Source organism: Triticum urartu, chromosome 1A (assembly GCF_056163025.1).
Source record: "Triticum urartu cultivar PI428250 chromosome 1A, HENAU_Tu73, whole genome shotgun sequence".
Taxonomy (NCBI): Eukaryota; Viridiplantae; Streptophyta; class Magnoliopsida; order Poales; family Poaceae; genus Triticum; species Triticum urartu.
The window spans coordinates 552,637,509-552,661,224 of NC_141873.1; the positions used below are offsets into that span (position 1 = coordinate 552,637,509).

Consider the following 23,716-nt stretch of genomic DNA (forward strand, 5'->3'; position numbering starts at 1 on the left):
AGGACAACACGACGAGCCAGATGGAGCAGGACACGGTGCGACGCCACATGGATGTCGACCGATGGTTGGTCACCGCCCGAGGAGAGGCTGACATTGGCGGCAGCAGTTGTCCATGTCGATGGCTTTGCCGATGCAAACCGATCTTTTGATGTTAGTACATATATGTTTTTTTTGCTTGCCTACACATATTTATGTTTTTCAATACATTTGTAAAAGCTTAGGCACGCTATTTTTTGGATAGAAATAAATGTGGACCAAAAATAAAAGGGGGCATTTTCCACGTGACATGGCATGCAGCTCATGTGCTGTGCACAGGTCGGCCCTGCGCCGTTCACGCGCAGAAGCACAGCCTGTGATTGTGAAAGAGGGAGTAATAAAACTGGAAAAGTGAAACGCGAGAATCGTGAGCTGTGGGCTGCGCCAGGCGACCACGGTTCGGTTGGTTTGAACGACGACGACGGCGGACGGCCCTTTCCTTCCTTCCTTCCTTGGCCTCTACTCCAAGTCGCTTTCCAACTCCGACCCCTTCTCGTCTCTCCTCTCCGACACTCGGTCCACCGCTGGCAGTCGCTGACGGGTGGTCCCCGTGGACCCGTGTCCTTGCCTGCCTGCCGCTAAAGCCGAAGCACGGGACGCGCCCGGCCGAGCTATAGCTGCTTCTGGAAAAACTGCTGCCTCGCGTCCGCATGGCGCCCGGCGGCACGATGCCCCCGTGCGCACCCCACCTCATGTTCCGCCGCCCGGACCTCGCCGCGCCTGCGCCTCACGCCGCCGTCATGCCGCCTCCTGCCGCCGCTGGTATGGACAGGGAGGGGGAGGAGCGCCGGCTAAAGCTGTCCGATTTGGAGTGGGTGGCCGACCTAGGCGAGGGCGCGAGCGGGGTCGTGACCAAGGTGCGGCTCCGCGGCAGCACCGCCGGCCCCGCGTTCGCGCTCAAGGTCGCGCACTACCCCGACGACACCGACGCGGGGAGGGAGCAGGACGAGGTGCTCCGCCGCGCGTGCGGGGCCGGACCGCCGTCGCCGTACGTCGTGCGCTGCCACGCCGTCCTCCGGAGCGCCGGCGGCGAGCCCGCGTGCCTCCTCGAGCTCATGGACGCCGGGTCGCTCCACGACGTCCTCCGCCGCCGGGGCGGCCGCGGCGGCCTCCCGGAGCCCGCGCTGGCCGAGGTGGCCGCGCGCTGCGCCCTCGGCCTGGCGCACCTCCACGCGCGCGGCGTCGCGCACCTCGACCTCAAGCCCGACAACCTGCTCGCCAGCGCACGCGGGGACGTCAAGATCGCCGACTTCGGCGTCTCGCGGATCTTCTCCCCCGACGGCCACCGCTCTCCTCGGGTCTCCGTCGCCGTTGGCACCACCGCGTACATGAGCCCCGAGCGGTTTGCGCCCAACGCCCAGGCCGGCCCGCGTGGGGCATGCGCCGCCGACGTCTGGAGCCTGGGCGTCACCGTCCTGGAGCTCTACTTGGGGCACCGCCCTGTCCTGCCCGCCGAACGGACGCCGTCCTGGAAGATGCTCAAGGAGGCCATCTGCTACGGCCATCCTCCTTCGGTGCCGGAGAGCGCGGTGGCGTCGGCGGAGCTGCGCGGGTTCGTGGAGGCGTGCGTGCAGAAGGATCCCCGGAGGCGCGCCACGGTGCCGCAGCTGCTCGCGCACCCGTTCGTGGCCCGCCGGGACGTGGAGGCGTCGCGCCGCGCGCTACGAGAGCTTATCGTGGAGACCATGTAGGATATCAGGACAGAGACAAGATCAATTGTATTCTTGAGATGAACTCTACTACTGTAGTTCTTTTTGAGTTATTTGTAGCTATAGATTGTGGTGAAGATTTCTTTCATCAACCTCAACTTTTAGACAAGCTAGGTACTCTTTTTAACTATTCTTATTAGTATCATGGTTTTTTATTTGTCTCTCAAAATGGATTTGACAATCCCAAAAGTAGTTTTGGTCTAATTCAAATTTCCTGATTTATCAAATGGTGTAACATTTTTTTTGAAATGCATGATCATTTTTTGATCAACGAACATTTTATGCATGAATAAATTATTTTGTAAGTCACGAACAGTTTTTGAATTCTTATGACATTTTTCCTATCATGAACATTTGTTGAATTGGCGAGATTTTGTTCAATTTGATTAACATTTTTATAACACACGAACTTTTTAAAAAATCATGGAAATTTTTTGATTTCCCGAATATTTGTTTTCAAAATTTCAATTTTTTTCAATAAGCAAGCATTTTTTTTATAAAATTCTGAACATCTTTTGTATCTGCAAAAAAAATACAAATGTTTTTTATCACTTATAGGTGGCATTGATGAGTAATATTTTGCAATTTTCGGGCAATTTCTGTGGCGTACTGCCAGAAACAATAGCCCATTTATTATTAGGTGTAGATGTATAGACTTAAGTTTTGGATTTAAGAATTATAGACAAATGAAAATCGAAATATCCTTGAAAATTATATGTTGGGGGTAGATATTGTCGGAAATAGATATGAAGCAAATATGGAGTGGTACAATGACAGAAGCAATTATTGTCAATAATCCCTTAGAATATGCAAAAGAATAAAAGAAAAGAAAAAAACTAGTCATGAGTGGTTAGCTATCATAAAAAGGAAAAACTAGTTCAACATTCCAACATGAATGTAGATAGTAGCAACCACGTGGTAAGGTATTTAAATAACCCAACATATAAAAATGAATGTAGATAGTAGCACTTGTTAAAGTTATATAATGCAATGTTGAATGTTTCATTTTTGAGAATCAACCAGGGCTCGTGGCATATATCAAAGTTATATAATGCATGTCAAAGTTATTATTTTAAAACAAAAAATAGAGGCTCATGGCATTTTAGACTCCACATTATATTATATATTAATACATAGCCCAATGTTTTGAGCGAGTAAGATGAGACGTGCAAGTTTATGCAAATTTGATATTGAACCAAGAAGAAAGATGAAACCAAGAAAACCACACATGCGTTTTAATGCAATTTGAGTTGAATGATACAATTTGGGACCAAACAGCTAATTGTATTTTGCCATTAAAGAACTTACAAAAGAACAATGCAAAAATTTGAGGACACATTCCTCATAGATTATTGTATATTCTAGAACTTTTTATTTTGAACATTGATATTTATGCAATTTATTTACTTATACCTAAAATAGACAACGATGCGTCTAGAAAAAGACACAAACATGTACATATATTTGTAGTTCATCAAAATGTCACAAAATAACTTGTTAAGACATACGATTTTGTTCATTTTAATTTTGTCTAGTCTACCGTCTTAGAACTAAAACAACTAGGTTGCACTATTTACAATTTATGATTTAAACTAAAATTAAGTAGTATCCATGGGTCAAATAAAAATTATATTAATTAAAAATGAGAATTATGTAATAAAATATTATATTTGAATATCAATGGTTAGTGGTTAAAATTAAATTTTGAAAGAATGAGTTATATATAATTTTAAACAAGTAAAAATATTTAGTATAAAATAAATAATAATCGTTTATTTTTAACTATAGACTGAGCGAAAGAGTAGTTTTTTCCGATTCTCATTGTAGTGAGAGGAACGGGTGGAAAAGTAAAAAACTTGAACTCAAGAATGGACAACTATAGCGAGACCCGGAGGATGCAAAATCTTAATTCAGTCTTTAAAAAAACTTCTTCACAACTTACGGATAGACTTAAACATACAATTTCATGATGTGGAGATGTCTAGAATTACAATAAAGATGATGCTTGTGCTAGAGGTGATCTACTAAAAAAACATCAGGCAAGGGTGATGGTGGAAAATAGTCGAAAAAACTGTCTTACGAGGATAGATTTTGAGGTTTTCATGCTATTATTATTTTTGCTACTTTTATAATGACTGATAACTTCATTAAGTTTCTAGTTTGAAAAATACATTAGATCACTAGATTGTCTTCTTGTACTGGTGTTGATGATCTATTAAGTTAGGTACAGAAGATATGATCGAAATTTTTGATCGTATCAAGAATAGTGTCTGTTGTAAGGGGTGTGCTTCCTCATGTACTTATAAAATGATTCTGGTTATATTTGTAGATATAGCTTTTTGATGCGGAGCATCCTATGGTCATCCCCATGAACGTACCTTCGTCTCCCAAGACACCAAGCGGACCAATGACTAGAGCTCATGCAAGGGCAATTGAAACTGAGGTGAACTCACTCCTCTTCGAACTTACACATTCCATATGTGAGACATGGCTCCTGCCTTAAGCGGAGACAGTATGTGTGATCAGGTACCTGGAAGAAGGCCATGGAACAGCTACAAACAATGGACAAGACGGCGAGGAGACCAAGTGCTAGAAGCAAGAGAAGAAGCTGCCGACAAGCTATAGGCACCGGACGACCGGTTGTTACCGGATGTCCGACACACAACAAATTAGCCAACCATAAGGGCCAACCCACATACGCTACAGCGGCCAGATGACTGTCAAGTACCGGACGTTCGACGTGCTACAAGTCCCGGATGACTGGACCCCACTAGATATCCGGCGCGCCAGGACCAGTACCAAATCACCAGAAATCCGACGCCTCCGGACAACCGACCCACACCGGAAATCCGACGCTGGCCCAACAGAGCCAAAACGCCAGAAATCCGAGCACATCGGACTTCCAGTCCTTCACAAGCCACCAGACGACTGGTAACTTCCGGATGCCCGGAACTTCCTGTGCGCAGCCACTCGAGTTTCGAGCCATGTATCCCCCTCTCTCTCCCTAGACTATATACACCCCTTCACTTGGACAAACTAGGGTTAGCAAAGTGATAGATCAGATTAGAGATTGAGGTTTTCTTACCCTCTTCCATGGAGATCAAGGCCTCCATGTGACAAGATCCCCTAGTGGATTGAAGACCCCTTCTAGGAAAGATCCTCTTGGATATCAAGCCCTTAATTCCTCTAAGGATTGGGATGAACTAGTTCCTCTTTGCCTTCTTGTGTTGGATTTGGACCTTTGTATCCCTCTTGTGTATGTGGATTTAGCATATGTGCCATTGGGATCTTGATCAATTGAGTGTTCTTCTTGTATTGTTTTCTTGATTTGCCTCTTTCCCTATCACCAAGTGTGAAAAGGTCATGAATTAGGGTTCCACCCTACATCACTTTTCATAGTTAAATATTGCATTTGTGAGAAACAACAGTGGCATTCAACCATATTGCCCTAATCAAATACAAGGGTAAGTCCAGTATCACCTTTTGGATGACTGTTGTTCTCGTATCTTTAGGACAACGACATCCAGGCGACTCTGAGATGCTGACATGTTAAGGTCAATCTCACCATATCTTTTGCAAGCTTGATTAGTCGTCTCACCGCTATCCACCCACACATCGCTCACAATGGTGGATACTGACATGTGGGGCGACACGTGTAGGGAGCTCCTAGGGTTCATCGGGTCAACGTATCTCGATGAGCTGCACCACGTGGTGGTGACTGAGATTGTCGGAAGGCTCAACGTCCTGGCACATAATTCATCGAGGTGGGCTAGCTAGGCATTGTGGATGCTGCTGCACAGTCGTATACATGGACGGCAGTGCGCTTCCAGGTGCGCCACGGCCACATTGGATTTTGTGGCATATCGGCCCTTCTTTATTTGTTGTTGTCGAGGAGAGGACATCTATAGTGGTGTTTCTTGGCAATCCGGTTAATCCGCTCAGTAACTAAATTAACAACCGATCGCTCCATAAAGTTTGTAATCCTTTGAGTGCGGCATTTGTTAGGACGGGCGGAGCCCTTTTTTAATAAATTTAAATTTAAATTTAATGTTACAAAAAATAAAAATAAATCTACGAAGACATATACATGTTGTTTAAGTATCCGTGAAGTTTCGATTATACAAATACATATACATCTTCTTTTAGGCTACGCAGAACAAATCTGGCTCAAATACAACAAATAAAAGGCCCACTTCAATCTATGTATTTGTCATTTTTTTTGTACACCGAATATGAGCATATATATTATTGAATTTTTTTACATGTATACTACAAATATATGTTTATGTGTTTATTTTTTTCTAGATTTTTTGAGCTGTGGAAATAGTATTTCTTTCTGAAAAGAAAAATAGCGGGCTCAGCACCTCTCTCATATGCACTTTTAGAGAATCTTTGGGTTGTTGAATATACAACCGAACATTTTCCTTTTGCATGGTGACAACTGAACATTTTATTAATTACTCTTTCTTCATTACATACAAGTATATACATACAGTACAAAAGACTTCACATTTCTATCTAGAAATTCTACTAGAATGTGGCTTGCACATCCTTTTGAGGCGGTGGCAGTGCATTTTGTCCGCATCTCATTATGGCGGACACTATAATTAGATACTCTGAAGTAATCTAAAAAATATCAAATCAACAAGTATTTTAGTACCACACACGATCATGCTAGTACTGCACATGATCATGTTGATTTTTTTTTTTTGCGAATACGCTAGGCAAGCAAGTAAGCTGCAAAGCGTTGGTGACAGGTCGCTCAGCCCGAGTACAAAGCTAGGCGACTACTCAAGTAATGGTCTAAGTCCGTGGGTGTCCGCTCATGTTGATTTAAACTGCATTATAAACACAAGAAAGTTTACAATCACCTTCAACTAACAGAAGATCCCCAAATAGCATGGATTTTCAAACAAGCACCATCTGTGGGTCTAAGCAGAAGCATATTCAGAAAATTAGATGAGCTAGTCCAGTCTAAACAGAAACATATTCAGAATCGATCCCAAGGTAAATTTGTATCCATATATAATGAGCTCCCAATTTAACGATGTAAAAAAAAAGAACTCCCAATTTAAAGAAACGGCCAAGGCCATATCTTCTCCGCCCTATCCTACAGTGCATACAGTACCTATCACACGATCTGGCGGCACATGTACATTCTGCCATGTGGCACCCAATTAACTTCCTTTAGACAGTAAGATAAGCTGAAAGCATGATCCAGCTCGCCAAGATGACACACGTTTTTTCTTCCTTTCTTTCAAAGGACATATTCATTACTCATTAGCAAACAGAACAGAGATGTAAAACCTTTCCCTGTTCGTACAAAAGGTCTCCAATAAGATGGCCCAAATGGGTCAATTTCTAAATATGAATAACCAACCAATAAGTTGAATGATCCATCATCCCAAAACCTTTCGACATTTTCTGGGCTTAAAGGCAATGCACGCATGTATTAATGTAGAAACTTTACTCTGTATTCGACTCAAGGGTTCTAGTCCTGAACCAAACAAAGCAACAAGTAGCAGGCTTTCCACTACGTGAAGAAAAGAAGAGTTCGGCTCATATGGGAGTCAAGTAACCTGTAGGTACAAGATCATTGCTGAGCTTGCAACACTTCTTTGTGAGCGGATCAACCCTGACGTCTGCAATCTCACGACGCCAGTTAAGCCCATCTTCTCCAACTTGGGCGCCCCACAGCTACCTTGGCAATCCCCATGTAGGTACCGCCAAGGTGATTCAGCTCACTTAGCCCAACAGCAGCCGCCGCCAGTGTGGTGACCTGTGCATAACGGCAAGCAAAAGCTCATGGCAGGCACACGTGTAACTTTTGAACTCTGATGAGAGTGAGGAAACTCCTATATATAGTCCTATTTGCAGCCTCAACGAGGAGCCAGTAGTTTTCTTTATACAGAACAGGCAGAAGATACCACCCGTATTTAGATTATGAAGAAGTAACAAAAACTGAATACAACAAAGAGACAAACAGCTAGAACCATGTGACAAGCAACCACTTTATACGAAATGCACATCAGGCAAGTACGCAGGGTTTGTCCTGTGTATAAATCAAATGATTGTACTCCCTCTGTAAAGAAATATACTTTAGTGATCTAAACGCTCTTATATTTCTTTACGAAGGGAGTAATTTGTTAAGAATATCGAGCTAGCTCACTGCCCGCTTGTCTTGGGCATAGAGAAACACCATGAACACACAAAGGAAAAGCATGGAGAGAAAGAGAAAAGGAACCATATTTGTTGAAAAGGAAAGGCAGGAAAAAAAACTAAACTGCGATGGTATACTCACCTACACTTCACAGAGTATCGAAATTGTGCTACTAGGCTGCTTGGCCAAATTTAGAACTGCCACCATGTGTAATAACTAATAAGTCTAGCACCATACAAGTCCGCCCGCAAGTGCAGTCAAATTAGGCAAAATTGTGTTCATCCTACTTTTCAGATAATCATAGAGATATGCTCTGCACTCATAAAGAGCAAAGAATATTTAACTTAAGTACTGATGGATACTACTCCAGCCTCCTTTACTGTGCTTCTAACTCGCTATCTGTCAGTATATGAAACAAAACAGAGCTTGTAACCAAGCAAGTTTCTTGCATAGGAACAACCGTCGTATTTAGACACGTCAACTTGTAGCTTTTGCATGGTGTATATTAGAATCACATGAACATAGAAAGAAAAAACACGGAGAGAAAGAGAAAAGGAACCCTAGTTGTGGAAAATGGAAGGCAGAGAAAAAAAAAGTAAACTGCGATGGTATACTCACCTACTCTTCACAGAGTATCTAAATTGTGCTACTAGGCTGCTTGGCCAAATTTAGAACTGCCACCAAGCGTAATAAGTAATAACTGATAAGTCTAGCCCCATACAAGTCCGCCCGCAAGTGCAGTCAAATTAGGCGGAATTGTGTTCATCCTAGTTTTCAGATAATCATAGAGATAAGCTCTGTACTCAGAAAGAGACAAAATTACTGCAGCCTCCTTTACTGTGCTTCTACCTCGCCATCTGTCAGTATATGAAACAAAACAGAGCTTGTAACCAAGCAGGTTTCTTGCACAGTATATGAAACAAAACAGAGCTTGTAACCAAGCAGGTTTCTTGCATAGGAACAACCCTCGCATTTAGAGACGTCAACTTGTAGCTTTTGCATGATTTATATTAGTATCTGTCACTATTTTAGTGAGCCCTGGGAAATGCCAATGTCAAGATCATCCAGTAAACCTATGGCCTGAATGATCATGGTACCAACCCATGAGGCAGATAACATATATGACTAGCTCACTTGTCCATGGGCAATACGGTTTCTCTACAAATAAATGCGTTATTGTCTCATGACTAGCCACAGCCGATAGGATGTTAGCTTCAATGAAAATTGCAAATGTAATTCAACAAAATATCAGCACAATAAGGCCAACAAGATCATGACAACAAAGATATATAACATGAAAATTGTTGGAAGATAGCATTGAGGAACCAACCCCCCTTTGATAGTAAAGATTACGAGATTTGCGGTTGATCAAGCCTGGTTGAAAGAAAATTTGACTGCATAACACAAAACATCAAAGCTGGATGCAAAGATCTACACGTTCAATTTTCTTGGCATGTCTTGAATTTGGCCCAAAAGTCTTTCATAGACAGACACAAAAAAAGGCAACCAGAATTTCCTGACACTGAAAGGCGACCACAATTTGCTGGCTCTGAAAGGCTGAGAAGATCTAACCCATCAAAGCTTTACAACCACTGTAGAGCATGATGCCCTTTTTTTAATCAATTTTTACAGTGAGCAATCTAGGCAGACACAATGTTACGGGAGATGGCATTTAGCCATGCAATGCAATCATATAAATACAAAAGCAGCTCAGCGTAGTAAATGATTTTTCCTACCTCTAAAACATGTGGCTTGAAAATCCTCTCTAGTCGAGACCTTTCTAGCATGAACATGAATGCAAAGATACATACATCTGGTGAGCACCTTTCCTATCTCCATCTTAATTACTAATGCTACTACAGCCGCTAACAACGATAAAGTCCTCACGAGCAAAGACATCGTATTTTAGATGAGTGTGATGGAAAGTGTGATGGAAACTATCTCGTTGCTTAACTGTAAGTTTCCTATAAAATCACTGCACTGCATGTACTCCCTCCGTCCCATAATATAAGACGTTTTTGCAAATTATTTTAGCTTGCGAAAACGCCTTATATTATGGGACGGAGGGAGTAATCCCCAATGTAAACTCGAACGTCTCTGATCATTTCCCTAACAACAGGCTCTCTTTTTAACAATAGCAACAAATTGCTACTGTGACCTTTCCCTCTACCGTTGCCCTGAGTACAAGATGAAATGACAGAGAGCCAATGTATGGGTGATAGGCAGAGGTGCGTTGTTGTGGGGGTTTGCTGATTGGAGTGGGTCAACCAGTGCCTTCACATCCCTTGCAGTGCAAATGCATGCCATTACAGCCTACATCCTTGTTATGCTTTGTGTACCCATTACATGCTCAAGAATGCACATAACTTACTGCCCTGAACCTAATCAGGAACACACGCAGCCTTTCAGCCATGACAACAACCAGGCTAAAGATCCAGGTACATTTTACTCACGACAACTCCTACTCTGTGCTCCATCTCTGTTATTAATGGACAAAAATGCAAGCTTAACATTTAACATTGGTGGACAACAAGTTACAGACTAAATGTAAGCTTGCAGGAAACTAAAATATTTCAGACATAGAGAATATATTAGCTTACCACATACGAGCTACAAGAGTGGCATCAATAACTATTACATGAAGGGGAATAGATTAGTGAATAGGTTCATTCATACAACTAAACATTCCCATTGGAGAGCCAGTGACTGATTCTTCATAGCTAACCAACATTGTTCAAAGCAACAAAAGGGCATGCACCCAGACACCAACGGAAAAACAAACTGAGGTGCAAAAGGGCATGCACCCAGACACCAACGGAAAAACAAACTGAGGTGCAAAAGGGCATGCACCCTATTGTATGCCTAATCCAACACACAGATTCAGAACTACTACAAGATTTAGCATATAGTACCCAACAACTGATGTCTCTACCAAGTCGCTAGTGCCACACTGAGTACGCCAAGTCTCCAGTGACCATCTGATTTCCACTCCGCAAAACAGGGAATGTAAGGAAGACCTCCCAGGAAATCTCCAGAAGAAGAGACAACATGCACTTCCTGGTTAGTCATATCATATGACAATGCCTTCTCCTTACCGTCAGTAAAGAAAATCAAATCACAATCCGGATGAATTGCAAACGTCCGGTAGCACTCACCTTCTTTGAGAGAATCTCGTCCGATCAGTTCCAAGCAGCTAACAGTACACTTTAGGTTCCACTGTCCAGTAGCATAATTCTCAAGAACCCAAACAGTGAGTTGGCAACCATCTTGGTTGTCTATACTCGAAGCATACAAGCGTCCCTGCGACTGCCCAACAAAAGGAACAGCACTGTCATTTTTCATAATGGCAGGTGGCATTTTAATTTCCATGCAAGCATTCCCCTTCATGTCCACTGTGACTATTGACAAACGAGTATACCAGTGCATAGTGCCATTCAGGAAGGCACCAAATCGATGTGTTCTGAGATAATGACGCTGACCCTGCATGGCAGTCCATCCCCCAGTTTCTGATGAGCAGAACATTGTCATGGAGAGGCCAACATATTTTGGGATCAGGGACACAAATACCACAAAGCGGGAAGGAACTGCTGGGTCAAAACCCAAAAAGTATTTGCGTCGGGAGAAACGGTACAGGTGTCCGTGTGCCAGGTCGCCCAATTTTATAGGAGGTAGCGAAGTCCATTCCTGGGTAGCAGGGTTGCAGACAACATAATCGGCGCCATTAGCCTCGGTCCTTGTGAAGCTTTGATTAGGCTCACCTTCTGGAAATGAATTCCAACCGTGTTGCATAGGCTGGGGCGATTTCAAGCATTTGCAGAGGAGAAGGCTGGTGCTGCATTGTTCGACATAGAAGCATTCATAGGTGCTGCGCGAGAAAGGGAGATCAGGGTCGACCATCGGAGGGCCTTTCCCCGACAAATTGTGGAAGCGTAAACCGCGATTCAAGTAGAAGAATCCGGAGAGCGTCTGCGGGGACCTCTTGCGGACGCCGCGGTCGGAGCAGAGGGCAAGCCATGGCCTGGACACGCACTTGAAGCGGCATTGCGACCTGTAGGGCACCCGCGACAGGATCTCCATGAGGATGTCCTCGGGGATGCTCACCTCGGCCTGCTCGTGCTTCTGCTTCTTATTCTCCTCCTAAAAATGCAGAGAAAATTCGTTTAGGTTCCAGTGCCATCTGCCAGATCGATTATTGGAAAGAGGATGGGCGCGAACCTCATACTCTACGGAGACGACGGGGAGGCCGGGCAGCAACGGCGGCGGAAGCGGGGAAGAACGGGATGGATCCTCCTCGTCGCGGCGTTGCCCTCCGTGGGCGGCCGCCGGTTCCCCGTACACATGCCCGTGCTCGCCTCCTCCTGCTCCTGGCGGCAATGCCTCCGCCGGCTTCTCGTACCCATGTTCGCCTTCGCCTCCTCCTCCTCCTCCTGGCGGCATTGCCTCCGGCGGCTCAAACGTCGCCAAGCCTAGGGTTAGGGTTAGGGTTTGTGGGAAGGGGAATGGAGCTTGTGTTGGACTTTTTTTTTTTTTTGAGGGCTAGAGCTTGTGTTGGACTGTGCGGTGTCTTCCTCGTCACTCACTCACTGCGACCCACTGCCTTTTTTTTATGAGAAGATGCGACCCACTGCCTTTGAGAAATAATGGGAATGGGCAGGGCTGCTAAGGTCGGCCCAATTGATTCTGATATTTTTCTCGGCCTGCTCTTCAAGTGTTACCGGGGGCAAAATTGATTTTTTTTTCTGTCTACAAAAAGAAGACTAGAAATCCTATCTCCACAACAAAAAAATCATTTGAACTCAAAAAAGAAGATGAAAAATGCTTCACAAAGGGTCTCCCAGCAATGCTACATCGTACATGCACACATCTGCCTAATTAATGTGTGTCGATCCAACTGATGATCGGCATATCAACGAAACGAACCAATATCATACTAACATGATGCATATAGTTTATTAGGTAGATATATGAGAGATATGAGTCATATGACAGTTGATCCTATCCAGAATAGAAGTTGTTTCAAGGGGGTGTGCTTCCTCGTTTACTCTTCAAGTGATTATGGTTATATATGTTGGTAGAGTTTTTCTTAGTCAAATTATATTCAATGTTCTAACCGTTGTATTTTTGAGACAGCGGTTGTGACATACAGCCATATTGCCCTTAATCAAATACAAGGGTCAGTGTCCAATATCATTTTTTTTGTAGGATTATTGTTCTATCGCTACCATCTCGCCATGCATGTCAAGGTCGGTTTTTTTTAGGATTATTGTTCTCAATTACTCCTTAAGTGATTTTTTTGTAGGTAAAATCCATTCATCTCACCATATCTTATGCGATCTTGCACTCTCTCCGAAACTGGTTGCGACGAGATGCAGCTGAACTATGGTCCTTCACTTACAGACAATCGGATGTCAATTTTGCAGGTGTGATTGCAGCTTTCTTTTCTTTCTCTCCCTTCATACGAGCTATGATGTTTCCTTCTGCATCTTGAGCGGAGTTCTTAGTGCTACTTTCTGCAACAGATCTCTTTTTTGCTGGTGTTGTTGTGCGTCCCTCCATGTTGTTGTTTCTTCCTTGCTAATTTTATCTTAACTTTGTGATGTTTTTTTTTCTTCCTCGGATTCACAGTTCACTCTCCTCGGTCGCTTGTATTTCCAATGAGGTTTGCTTTATATATCCCAATTAGATGTCAAATGTAATTGTTGTTTGCAAAGCTTATAGTAGGAATCATGTGAAAGATAAATTGTCTTGCGTGTGAGGGGGTAATGCTGTTGCTTATTCATTTGAAATTTTGCGCATTTTGTGTTTCGGATTCTTGCATTCGATGAACTGATTTGTATTGCTACTCTATGAGTAGGACCTAGATTCCACCTTACTATTTCAAGCTACTACCACAACGTCATATATTTAGGAATGGAGGGGGTAACATATTGCCCACTGCTTTTATTGAATCCACGAATGCCATATGCAATTCTTAACATTGAATATGTGGAGCATTTATATCTTGACGTCATAGGCTCATTTCATATTAATGGATGATCATATATAGCGACACTGCTCATTCCCAATCTTGGGTATTAAACAGTTGTTCAATTATGATTTATCTTTTGTTTGATTTAACAGTTAGGGTTATCATTCATTGCGCCTTAGGATTTTACACCCAGATTCTTGGATATGTCTCTGTTCAATAGAAATTCAAGCACCGTACATATCTCGGTAGAATTTTCAAGCCAACCATAGATTGATTTCAATGTAGGATTGTAGGGATACAGATGCAATGGTCATATCTATTTGTAAGCACCACACAATGTCATGGTGATGTAATACAAAAACTATACTGGAACAAATGGCATATATTACTCCCTCTGTTTGTTTTTATAAGATGTTTCGGACACCTTGCTTTGTACTATTTTGAACAGTGTCCAAATGTCTAAAACGTCTTATATAAGTAAACAGGGGTAGTAGTTGTTAATTACACCATGATCATTTCATATTTCATTTCTAGCTCCATGTTTTACTTTTTGGAGGAAACAACATGAGATTATCATACTATACATAAGTATATTTTTCATCCCTCAACTCTTTCGAAAGTGTAGAAATGGTCCCTCAACTCCAAGACCAGCAGGACCCCATGGATCCAAGCATACGTACACGGGTTACCATCGCTCCTGCTCCTCCTAATCCTACCCCTGCTCCCGCTCCCGTGCGCCGCCGCCGCGCCGCACCGTAGTGCCCCCGCCGCCTTCCTTCGGTCCTCTCCAACGGCATCTCCCCTACCGCCGCCACCGTCGGGGGCTCGCAGGCAAAGCCCGTGCGCTGCAGCGGTGGCGACAGCGTTTCTTCTCGGCCAGATCTGGTCAGGGGGGCTGCATTCCACGCCGGCCGGACATACGGCAGTGGCGTGGGGAGGCGGCGGTGGCCAGTTTTGGCCTGCAGGCGGCGTTGTACGATGACGGGTCCTATGACGGTGGCTTGGGTGCTCGATCTGCTCCTAGATGGGTTTCGGCGGGCCGCACAAGCTGATGTCGTGTACCATCCCTGTTCCGTCAATGACATGCTGCCACTGGGCTCGACCTGCAACACGAGGACGTCGGGGACTCTGGCCCTATGCGTGGTGGTGGTGGCCACCTCCTTCGCCGGAGGTGGTCGGCCTGAGGCTGGGTGGTCGGATCTCATGATCCGTCATCTATTCCCGGATGCGAGTTGGGGAGGCATAGTTGCCGGTGAAAACCGAGCCGTTGGTGGGCGATGGCGTTACCTTGATGAAGGCATCATCGTGTAACTGTTGTCGACCCACTCATGCTGCTTCGGGGGAAACCCTAGGATCTGGTCTTCCAGATCAAACGATGGCGGTACCGCGGTGCCGTTTCTCTCCTGGGAGCATTGTTGGTGGAGCAGCGCTGGAAGACGAAGGCAGGAGGTGGAGCGACTTCGTCTTGCACGAAGCTTCGGTGGAGCTGTAAGTCATGCCTGGCCAACAGGTGCTACGCTGAGTCATGCCTGGTTGCCAGGTGCTACGCACGACAGATCTTCCAGAGTCTTCGCGTCTGGATGGACGAGCGCAGGGCGGTGGCGCCGTTGGGCGCCGTGGTGGCGTCAACGGAGGTTCGGATTGACAAGGATGATGTGTATCTCTCTCCTGAAGATGGGTCAATGGTCCTCGGGCCGTACTTATATTTATACTAATGTTGCTGTGTCTTACAAGCAGATCGATCGAGAGACCAATCAGGAATACAGAAAGAATCGGTAACGAGGGAGAGAAACAGAAGAAGAGATAGAACAGGAATCTAGTTCAAACAACTAGTCCTATCTCATTACAATGTATTCTAACACTCCCCCTCAATCTAAACCTAAGGAACTCCAAGGTTGACATTGTTCTTGAATTCCTCGAGCCTTCTCACAGTAAGGGGTTTTGTAAAGCCATCAGCTAGTTGATCACCAGTAGGAATAAACCTTATGTCAAGTAACTTGCGTGTCACTCTTTCTCTGACAAAATGAAAATAAACTTCAATATGCTTTGTGCGTGCATGGAAAACATGATTAGCTGAAAGGTAGGTTGCACCAAGATTATCACACCATAACCTAGCAGCTCGCGGAGTCTTAATTCCAAGCTCATAAAGTAATGTTTGAATCCACACCACTTCAGCTGTAGCATTCGCTAGAGCTTTATATTCAGCCTCAGTGCTAGATCTTGAGACTGTAGCCTGTTTTCTCGCACTCCATGATATAAGATTTGTGCCCAGGAACACAGCAAATCCACCTGTGGACCTTCTGTCATCAGCACACCCTACCCAATCTGCATCAGAATAGGCAGACACAAGCACAGACGGAGACCTGACAATTCTTAGTCCAAGCTCTCCTGAAAATCTGAGATACCTCACAATCCTCTTAACTGCAGTCCAATGAATAGTAGTGGGTGCATGCAAATACTGACATACTTTATTCACAGAATAAGAAATATCTGGACGCGTAAGAGTTAAGTATTGTAGTGCTCCTACAACACTTCTATAGTTTGTTGCATCCTCAGGTCTTAGAGCTTCACCACTGTCAATGGTGAGTTTTTCTGAAGTTGAAATTGGTGTACTTACAGGCTTGCAATTATCCAATCCCACTCTTTTGAGAATGTCATTAGCATGTTTTTCCTGTGATAAAAGTATACCATCTCTCACCTTTTTAACCTCTATACCAAGGAAATAATGTAGATCTCCCAAATCCTTGAGAGCAAACTCCATCTTTAAATCCTTGAGCAAACAAGTAGTGGCATCTGAACTTGAACTGGCAACAATTATATCATCAACATATACAAGAACAAATATAGTGACATTGCCTTTATTGTAGAGAAATAACGAGGTATCAGCCTTTGATGGTGTAAACCCAAGTCGTTGTAACTGTGTGCTCAACCTTGAGTACCAGGCTCTTGGGGCCTATTTCAATCCATATAAGGCTTTATCTAACTTGCAAATGTAATGAGGTGTGTGATGTCTACTACACAACCTTCTTCTTGTAGACGTTGTTGGGCCTCCAAGTGCAGAGGTTTGTAGGACAGTAGCAAATTTCCCTCAAGTGGATGACCTAAGGTTTATCAATCTGTAGGAGGCGTAGGATGAAGATGGTCTCTCTCAAGCAACCCTGCAACCAAATAACAAAGAGTCTCTTGTGTCCCCAACACACCCAATACAATGGTAAATTGTATAGGTGCACTAGTTCGGTGAAGAGATGGTGATACAAGTGGTATATGGATAGTAGATATGAGTATTTGTAATCTGAAAATATAAAAACAGCAAGGTAACTAATGATAAAAGTGAGCATAAACGGTATTGCAATGCGTTGAAACAAGGCCTAGGGTTCATACTTTCACTAGTGCAAGTCCTCTCAACAATAATAACATAATTGGATCACATAACTATCCCTCCACATTCAACAAAGAGTCACTCCAAAGTCACTAATAGCGGAGAACAAACGAAGAGATTATGGTAGGGTATGAAACCACCTCAAAGTTATTCTTTCCAATCAATCCGTTGGGCTATTCCTATAAGTGTCACAAACATCCCTAGAGTTCGTACTAGAATAACACCTTAAGACACAAATCAACCAAAACCCTAATGTCACCTAGATACTCCAATGTCACCTCAAGTATCCGTGGGTATGATTATATGATATGCATCACACAATCTCAGATTCATCTATTCAACCAACACATAGAACCTCAAGGAGTGCCCCAAAGTTCCTACTGGAGAATCACGACGAAAACGTGTGCCAACCCCTATGCATAGGTTCATGGGCGGAACCCGCAAGTTGATCACCAAAACATACATCAAGTGAATCACGTGGTATCCCATTGTCACCATAGATACGCATGGCAAGACATACATCAAGTGTTCTCAAATCTTTAAAGACTCAATCCGATAAGATTACTTCAAAGGGGAAACTCAATTCATTACAAGAGAGTAGAGGGGGGAAGAAACATCATAGGATCCAAATATAATAGCAAAGCTCGCGATACATCAAGATCATATCACCTCAAGAACACGAGAGAGAGAGAGATCAAACACATAGCTACTGGTACATACCCTCAGCCCCGAGGGAGAACTACTCCCTCCTCATCATGGAGAGCACCGGGATGATGAAGATGGCCACCGGAGAAGGATTGCCCCCTCCGGCAGGGTGCCGGAATGGGTCTAGATTGGTTTTCGGTGGCTACGGAGGCTTCTGGCAACGGAACTCCTGATCTATTGTGCTCCCGGATGTTTTTAGGGTATATGGAGATATATAGGCGGAAGAAGTACGTCAGGGGGCCATGAGGGGCGCACGAGGGTGGAGGGCGCGCCCAGGGGGTGGGCGCGCCCCCTGCCTCGTGACCTCCTCGCAGATCCCCCAACGTGCACTCCAAGTCTTCTGGGCTTCTTTCCTTCCAAAAATGAGTTCCGTGAAGTTTCAGGTCAATTGGACTCCGTTTGGTTTTCCTTTTCTTCGAAACCCTAAAACAGGGTAAAAACAGAAACTGGCACTGGGCTCTGGGTTAATAGGTTAGTCCCAAAAATGATATAAAAGTGTATAATAAAGCCCATAAACATTCAGAACAGTAGATAATATAGCATGGAGCAATAAAAAATTATAGATACGTTGGAGACGTATCAGCATCCCCAAGCTTAATTCCTGCTCGTCCTCGAGTAGGTAAATGATAAAAACAGAATTTTTGATGCGGAGTGCTACTTGGCATAATTTCAATGTAATTCTTCTTAATTGTGGCATGAATATTCAGATCCATAAGATTCAAGACAAAAGTTCATATTGACATAAAAATGATAATACTTCAAGCATACTAACTAAGCAATTATGTCTTCTCAAAATAACATGGCCAAATAAAGTTCATCCCTACAAAATCATATAGTTTAGTCATGCTCCATTTTCGTCACACAAGAATGCTCTCATCATGCACAACCCCGATGACAAGCCAAGCAATTGTTTCATACTTTAGTAATCTCAAACCTATAAACTTTCACGCAATACATGAGCGCGAGCCATGGACATAGCACTATGGGTGGAATAGAATATAATGAGGGGGTTATGTGGAGAATACAAAAAAGGAGAAAGTCTCACATCAACGAGGCTAATCAATGGGCTATGGAGATGCCCACCGATTGATGTTAATGCAAGGAGTAGGGATTGCCATGCAACGGATGCACTAGAGCTATAAATGTATGAAAGCTCAACAAAAGAAACTAGTGGGTGTGCATCCAACTTGCTTGCTCAGGAAGACCTAGGGCACTTGAGGAGGCCCGTTGTTGGAATATACAAGCCAAGTTCTATAATGAAAAATTCCCACTAGTATATGAAAGTGATAACATAAGAGACTCTCTACTATGAAGATCATGGTGCTACTTTGAAGCACAAGTGTGGTAAAAGGATAGTAACATTGTCCCTTCTCTCTTTTTCTCTCATTTTTTGGGCCTTCTCTTTTTTTATGGCCTTTCTCTTTTTTTTGGGCCTTCTCTTTTTTATGGCCTTTCTCTTTTTTTGGGCCTTCTCTTTTTTATGGCCTTTCTTTTTTTATTCCTCACTTGGGACAATGTTCTAATAATGATGATCATCACACTTCTATTTATTTACAACTCAATGATTACAACTCGATACTAGAACAAGGATGACTCTATATGAATGCCTCCGGCGGTGTACCGGGATATGCAATGAACCAAGAGTGACATGTATGAAAGAATTATGAATGGTGGCTTTGCCACAAATACTATGTCAACTACATGATCATGCTAAGCAATATGACAATGATGAATGTGTCATGATGAACGGAATGATGGAAAGTTGCATGGCAATATATCTCGGAATGGCTATGGAAATGCCATAATAGGTAGGTATGGTGGCTGTTTTGAGGAAGATATAAGGAGGTTTATGTGTGAAAGAGCGTATCATATCACGGGGTTTGGATGCACCGGCGAAGTTTACGCCAACTCTCAATGTGAGAAAGGGCAATGCACGGTACCGAAGAAGCTAGCAATGATGGAAGGGTGAGAGTGTGTATAATCCATGGACTCAACATTAGTCATAAAGAACTCACATACTTATTGCAAAAATCTACAAGTCATCAAAAACCTCGGTACTATGCGCATGCTCCTAGGGGGGTAGATTGGTAGGAAAAGACCATCGCTCGTCCCCGACCGCCACTCATAAGGAAGACAATCAAATAACACCTCATGTTTCAAATTTGTTGCATAACGTTTACCATACGTGCATGCTACGGGACTTGCAAACTTCAACACAAGCATTTCTCAATTTCACAACTACTCAACTAGCACGACTTTGATATTTTTACCTCCATATCTCAAAACAATCATCAAGCATCAAACTTCTCTTAGGATTCAAAACACTCATAAGAATTTTTTTACTAATCTTGAATACCTAGCATATTATGATTTTAAGCAAATTACCCATGCTATTTAAGACTCTCAAAATAATATAAGTGAAGCATGAGAGATCAATTATTTCTTCAAAATAAAACCGCCACCGTGCTCTAAAAAGATATAAGTGAAGCACTAGAGCAAAGGACAAACTACTCCGAAAGATATAAGTGAAGATCAATGAGTAGTTGAATAATTATGCAACTATGTGAAGACTCTCTAACATTTAATAATTTAAGATCTTGGTATTCTATTCAAAAAGCAAGAAAAGCAAAATAAAATGACATTCTAAGAATGGCAAACATCATGTGAAGAAGCAAAAACTTAGGATCAACCGAAACTAACCGATAGTTGTTGAAGAAGAAAGGTGGGATGCCAACCGGGGCATCCCCAAGCTTAGATGCTTGAGACTTCTTGAAATATTATCTTGGGGTGCCTTGGGCATCCCCAAGCTTGAGCTTTTGTGTCTCCTTAATTCCTCTCATATCAAGGTCTCCCTAAATCTCAAAAGCTTCATCCACACAAAACTCAACTAGGACTCGTGAGATAAGTTAGTATAAACCATTGCCAAAACCTTATCATACTCTACTGTAGCAAAAACACTAAAATTATTATTCAACATTGCATACTAAAGTCCTCTGCATATTTAATAGTCCTATCCTCAAATAGAATCATTAAAGAAGCAAACATATGCAAACAATGCAAACATAACAGCAATCTGCCTAAACAGGATAGTCTGTAAAGAATGTTGCAACATCCATACTTCCCTAGCTCCAAAAATTATGAAAGAAAATTCCCACTGTAGTAAATTTATCAGATCTTAATATGCAAAAGGTTTCAACATTTTATCACATTCTAAATTTTCTAGGGAATTATTTCAACAGGGGTAAACTTTCTGTTTTCAAACAGCAACATGTATACTTGTAACATAGGCATAGTAAAGGCTATCAATGCCACTTTTATTGAAATAAAATATGCAAAACATTGTTCTAAATAACAGTAAGCAAATCCTATCAAAATAAATTGACGCTCCAAGCAAAACACATATCATGTGGTGAATAAAAATATAGCTCCAAGTAAAGTTACCGATGAACGAAGACGAAAGAGGGGATGCCTTCCGGGGCATCCCCAAGCTTTGGCTTTTAGGTGTCCTTAGATTATCTTGGGGATGCCATGGGCATCCCCAAGCTTAGGCTCTTTACACTCCTTATTCCATAGTCCATCGAATCCTTACCCAAAACTTGAAAACTTCACAACACAAAACTTAACAGAAAACTCGTAAGCTCCGTTAGTATAAGAAAATAAATCACCACTCCAAGGTACTGTAATGAACTCATTATTTATTTATATTTTTGTTAAACCTACTGTATTATAACTTCTCTACGGTTTATAAACTATTTTACTAGCCATAGATTCATCAAAATAAGTAAACAACACACAAAAAACAGAATCTGTCAAAAACAGAACAGTGTGTAGTAATCTGGATCAAACGTGTACTTCTGGAACTCATAAAATTCTCAAATAAATTGATGGACCTGAGGAATTTATCTATTAATCATCTGCAAAAAGAATTAACTAAATATCACTCTCCAATAAAATATGTCAGCAATTCTCGTGAGTGCTAAAGTTTCTGTTTTTTTACAGCATGATCGCAAAGACTTTCCCCAAGTCTTCCCTAAGGTTCTGCTTGGCACAAACACTAATTAAAAGCATAAAACCACATCTAAACATAGGCTAGATGAATTATTTATTACTAAACAGGAACAAAAGGCAAGTAATAAAAATAAAATTGGGTTGCCTCCCAACAATCGCTATCGTTTAACGCCCCTAGCTAGGCATGATGATTTCAATGATGCTCACATAAAAGATAAGAATTGTAACATAAAGAGAGCATCATGAAGAATATGACTAGCACATTTAAGTCTAACATACTTCCTATGCATAGGGATTTTGTGAGTAAACAACTTGTGGGAACAAGAACCAACTTGCATAGGAAGGTAAAACAAGCATAACTTCAAAACTTCAAGCACATAGAGAGGAAACTTAATATTATTGCAATTCCTACAAGCATATATTCATCCCTCGTAATAATTTTCAGTAGTATCATGAATGAATTCAACAATATAACCAGCACCTAAAGCATTCTTTTCATGATCTACAAGCATAGAAAATTTACTACTCTCCACATAAACAAAATTCTTCTCATGAATAATAGTGGGAGCAAACTCAACAAAATAACTATCATGTGATTGAAAATTAAGATCAAGACGACAAGTTTCATGGTTATCATTATTCTTTAAAGCATACGTGTCATCACAATAATCATCATAGATAGGAGGCATGCTTTCATCATAATAAATTTGCTCATCAAAACTTGGGGGACAAAAAATATCATCTTCATCGAACATAGCTTCCCCAAGCTTGTGGCTTTGCATATCATTAGCATCATGGATATTCAAGGAATTCATACTAACAACATTGAAATCATGCTCATCATTCAAATATTTAGTGCCAAACATTTTATAGATTTCTTCTTCTAGCACTTGAGCACAATTATCCTTTCCATCATACTCACGAAAGATATTTAAAAGGTGAAGCGTATGAGACAAACTTAATTCCATTTTTTGTAGTTTGCTTTTATAGACTAAACTAGTGATAAAACAAGAAACTAAAAGACTTGATTGCAAGATCTAAAGATATACCTTCAAGGGCTAACCTCCCCGGCAACGGCGCCAGAAAAGAGCTTGATGTCTACTACACAACCTTCTTCTTGTAGACGTTGTTGGGCCTCCAAGTGCAGAGGTTTGTAGGACAATAGAAAATTTCCCTCAAGTGGATGACCTAAGGTTTATCAATCCGTAGGAGGCGTAGGATGAAGATGGTCTCTCTCAAGCAACCCTGCAACCAAATAACAAAGAGTCTCTTGTGTCCCTAACACACCCAATACAATGGTAAATTGTATAGGTGCACTAGTTCGGCGAAGAGATGGTGATACAAGTGGTATATGGATAGTAGATATGAGTATTTGTAATCTGAAAATATAAAAACAGCAATGTAACTAATGATAAAAGTGAGCGTAAACGGTATTGCAATGCGTTGAAACAAGGCCTAGGGTTCATACTTTCACTAGTGCAAGTCCTCTCAACAATAATAACATAATTGGATCACATAACTATCCCTCTACATGCAACAAAGAGTCACTCCAAAGTCACTAATAGCGGAGAACAAACGAAGAGATTATGGTAGGGTATGAAACCACCTCAAAGTTATTCTTTCCAATCAATCTGTTGGGCTATTCCTATAAGTGTCACAAACAGCCCTAGAGTTCGTACTAGAATAACACCTTAAGACACAAATCAACCAAAACCCTAATGTCACCTAGATACTCCAATGTCACCTCAAGT

General features: G+C 42.4%; 2 protein-coding genes across 2 annotated transcripts; one reads left to right on the top strand and one right to left on the bottom strand.

Annotated features, from left to right (window-relative positions):
• Positions 1 to 400: 400 nt before the first annotated feature.
• Positions 401 to 1,900, top strand: LOC147992601 (mitogen-activated protein kinase kinase 9-like). The gene has a single exon (XM_087531158.1). It carries the CDS (start codon positions 687 to 689, stop codon positions 1,725 to 1,727), a length of 1,041 nt encoding a protein of 346 aa, XP_087387284.1. The 5' UTR covers positions 401 to 686; the 3' UTR covers positions 1,728 to 1,900.
• An 8,576-nt stretch (positions 1,901 to 10,476) lies between these two features.
• LOC147992602 (putative F-box protein At5g62660) lies at positions 10,477 to 12,489 on the bottom strand. Its single transcript, XM_087531152.1, has 2 exons — positions 12,121 to 12,489; positions 10,477 to 12,042 (listed from the first exon to the last, which is right to left on the bottom strand). The coding sequence occupies exons 1-2, from the start codon at positions 12,340 to 12,342 to the stop codon at positions 10,834 to 10,836; spliced, it is 1,431 nt and encodes a 476-aa protein (XP_087387278.1). The 5' UTR covers positions 12,343 to 12,489; the 3' UTR covers positions 10,477 to 10,833.
• Between the last annotated feature and the right edge of the window lie 11,227 nt (positions 12,490 to 23,716).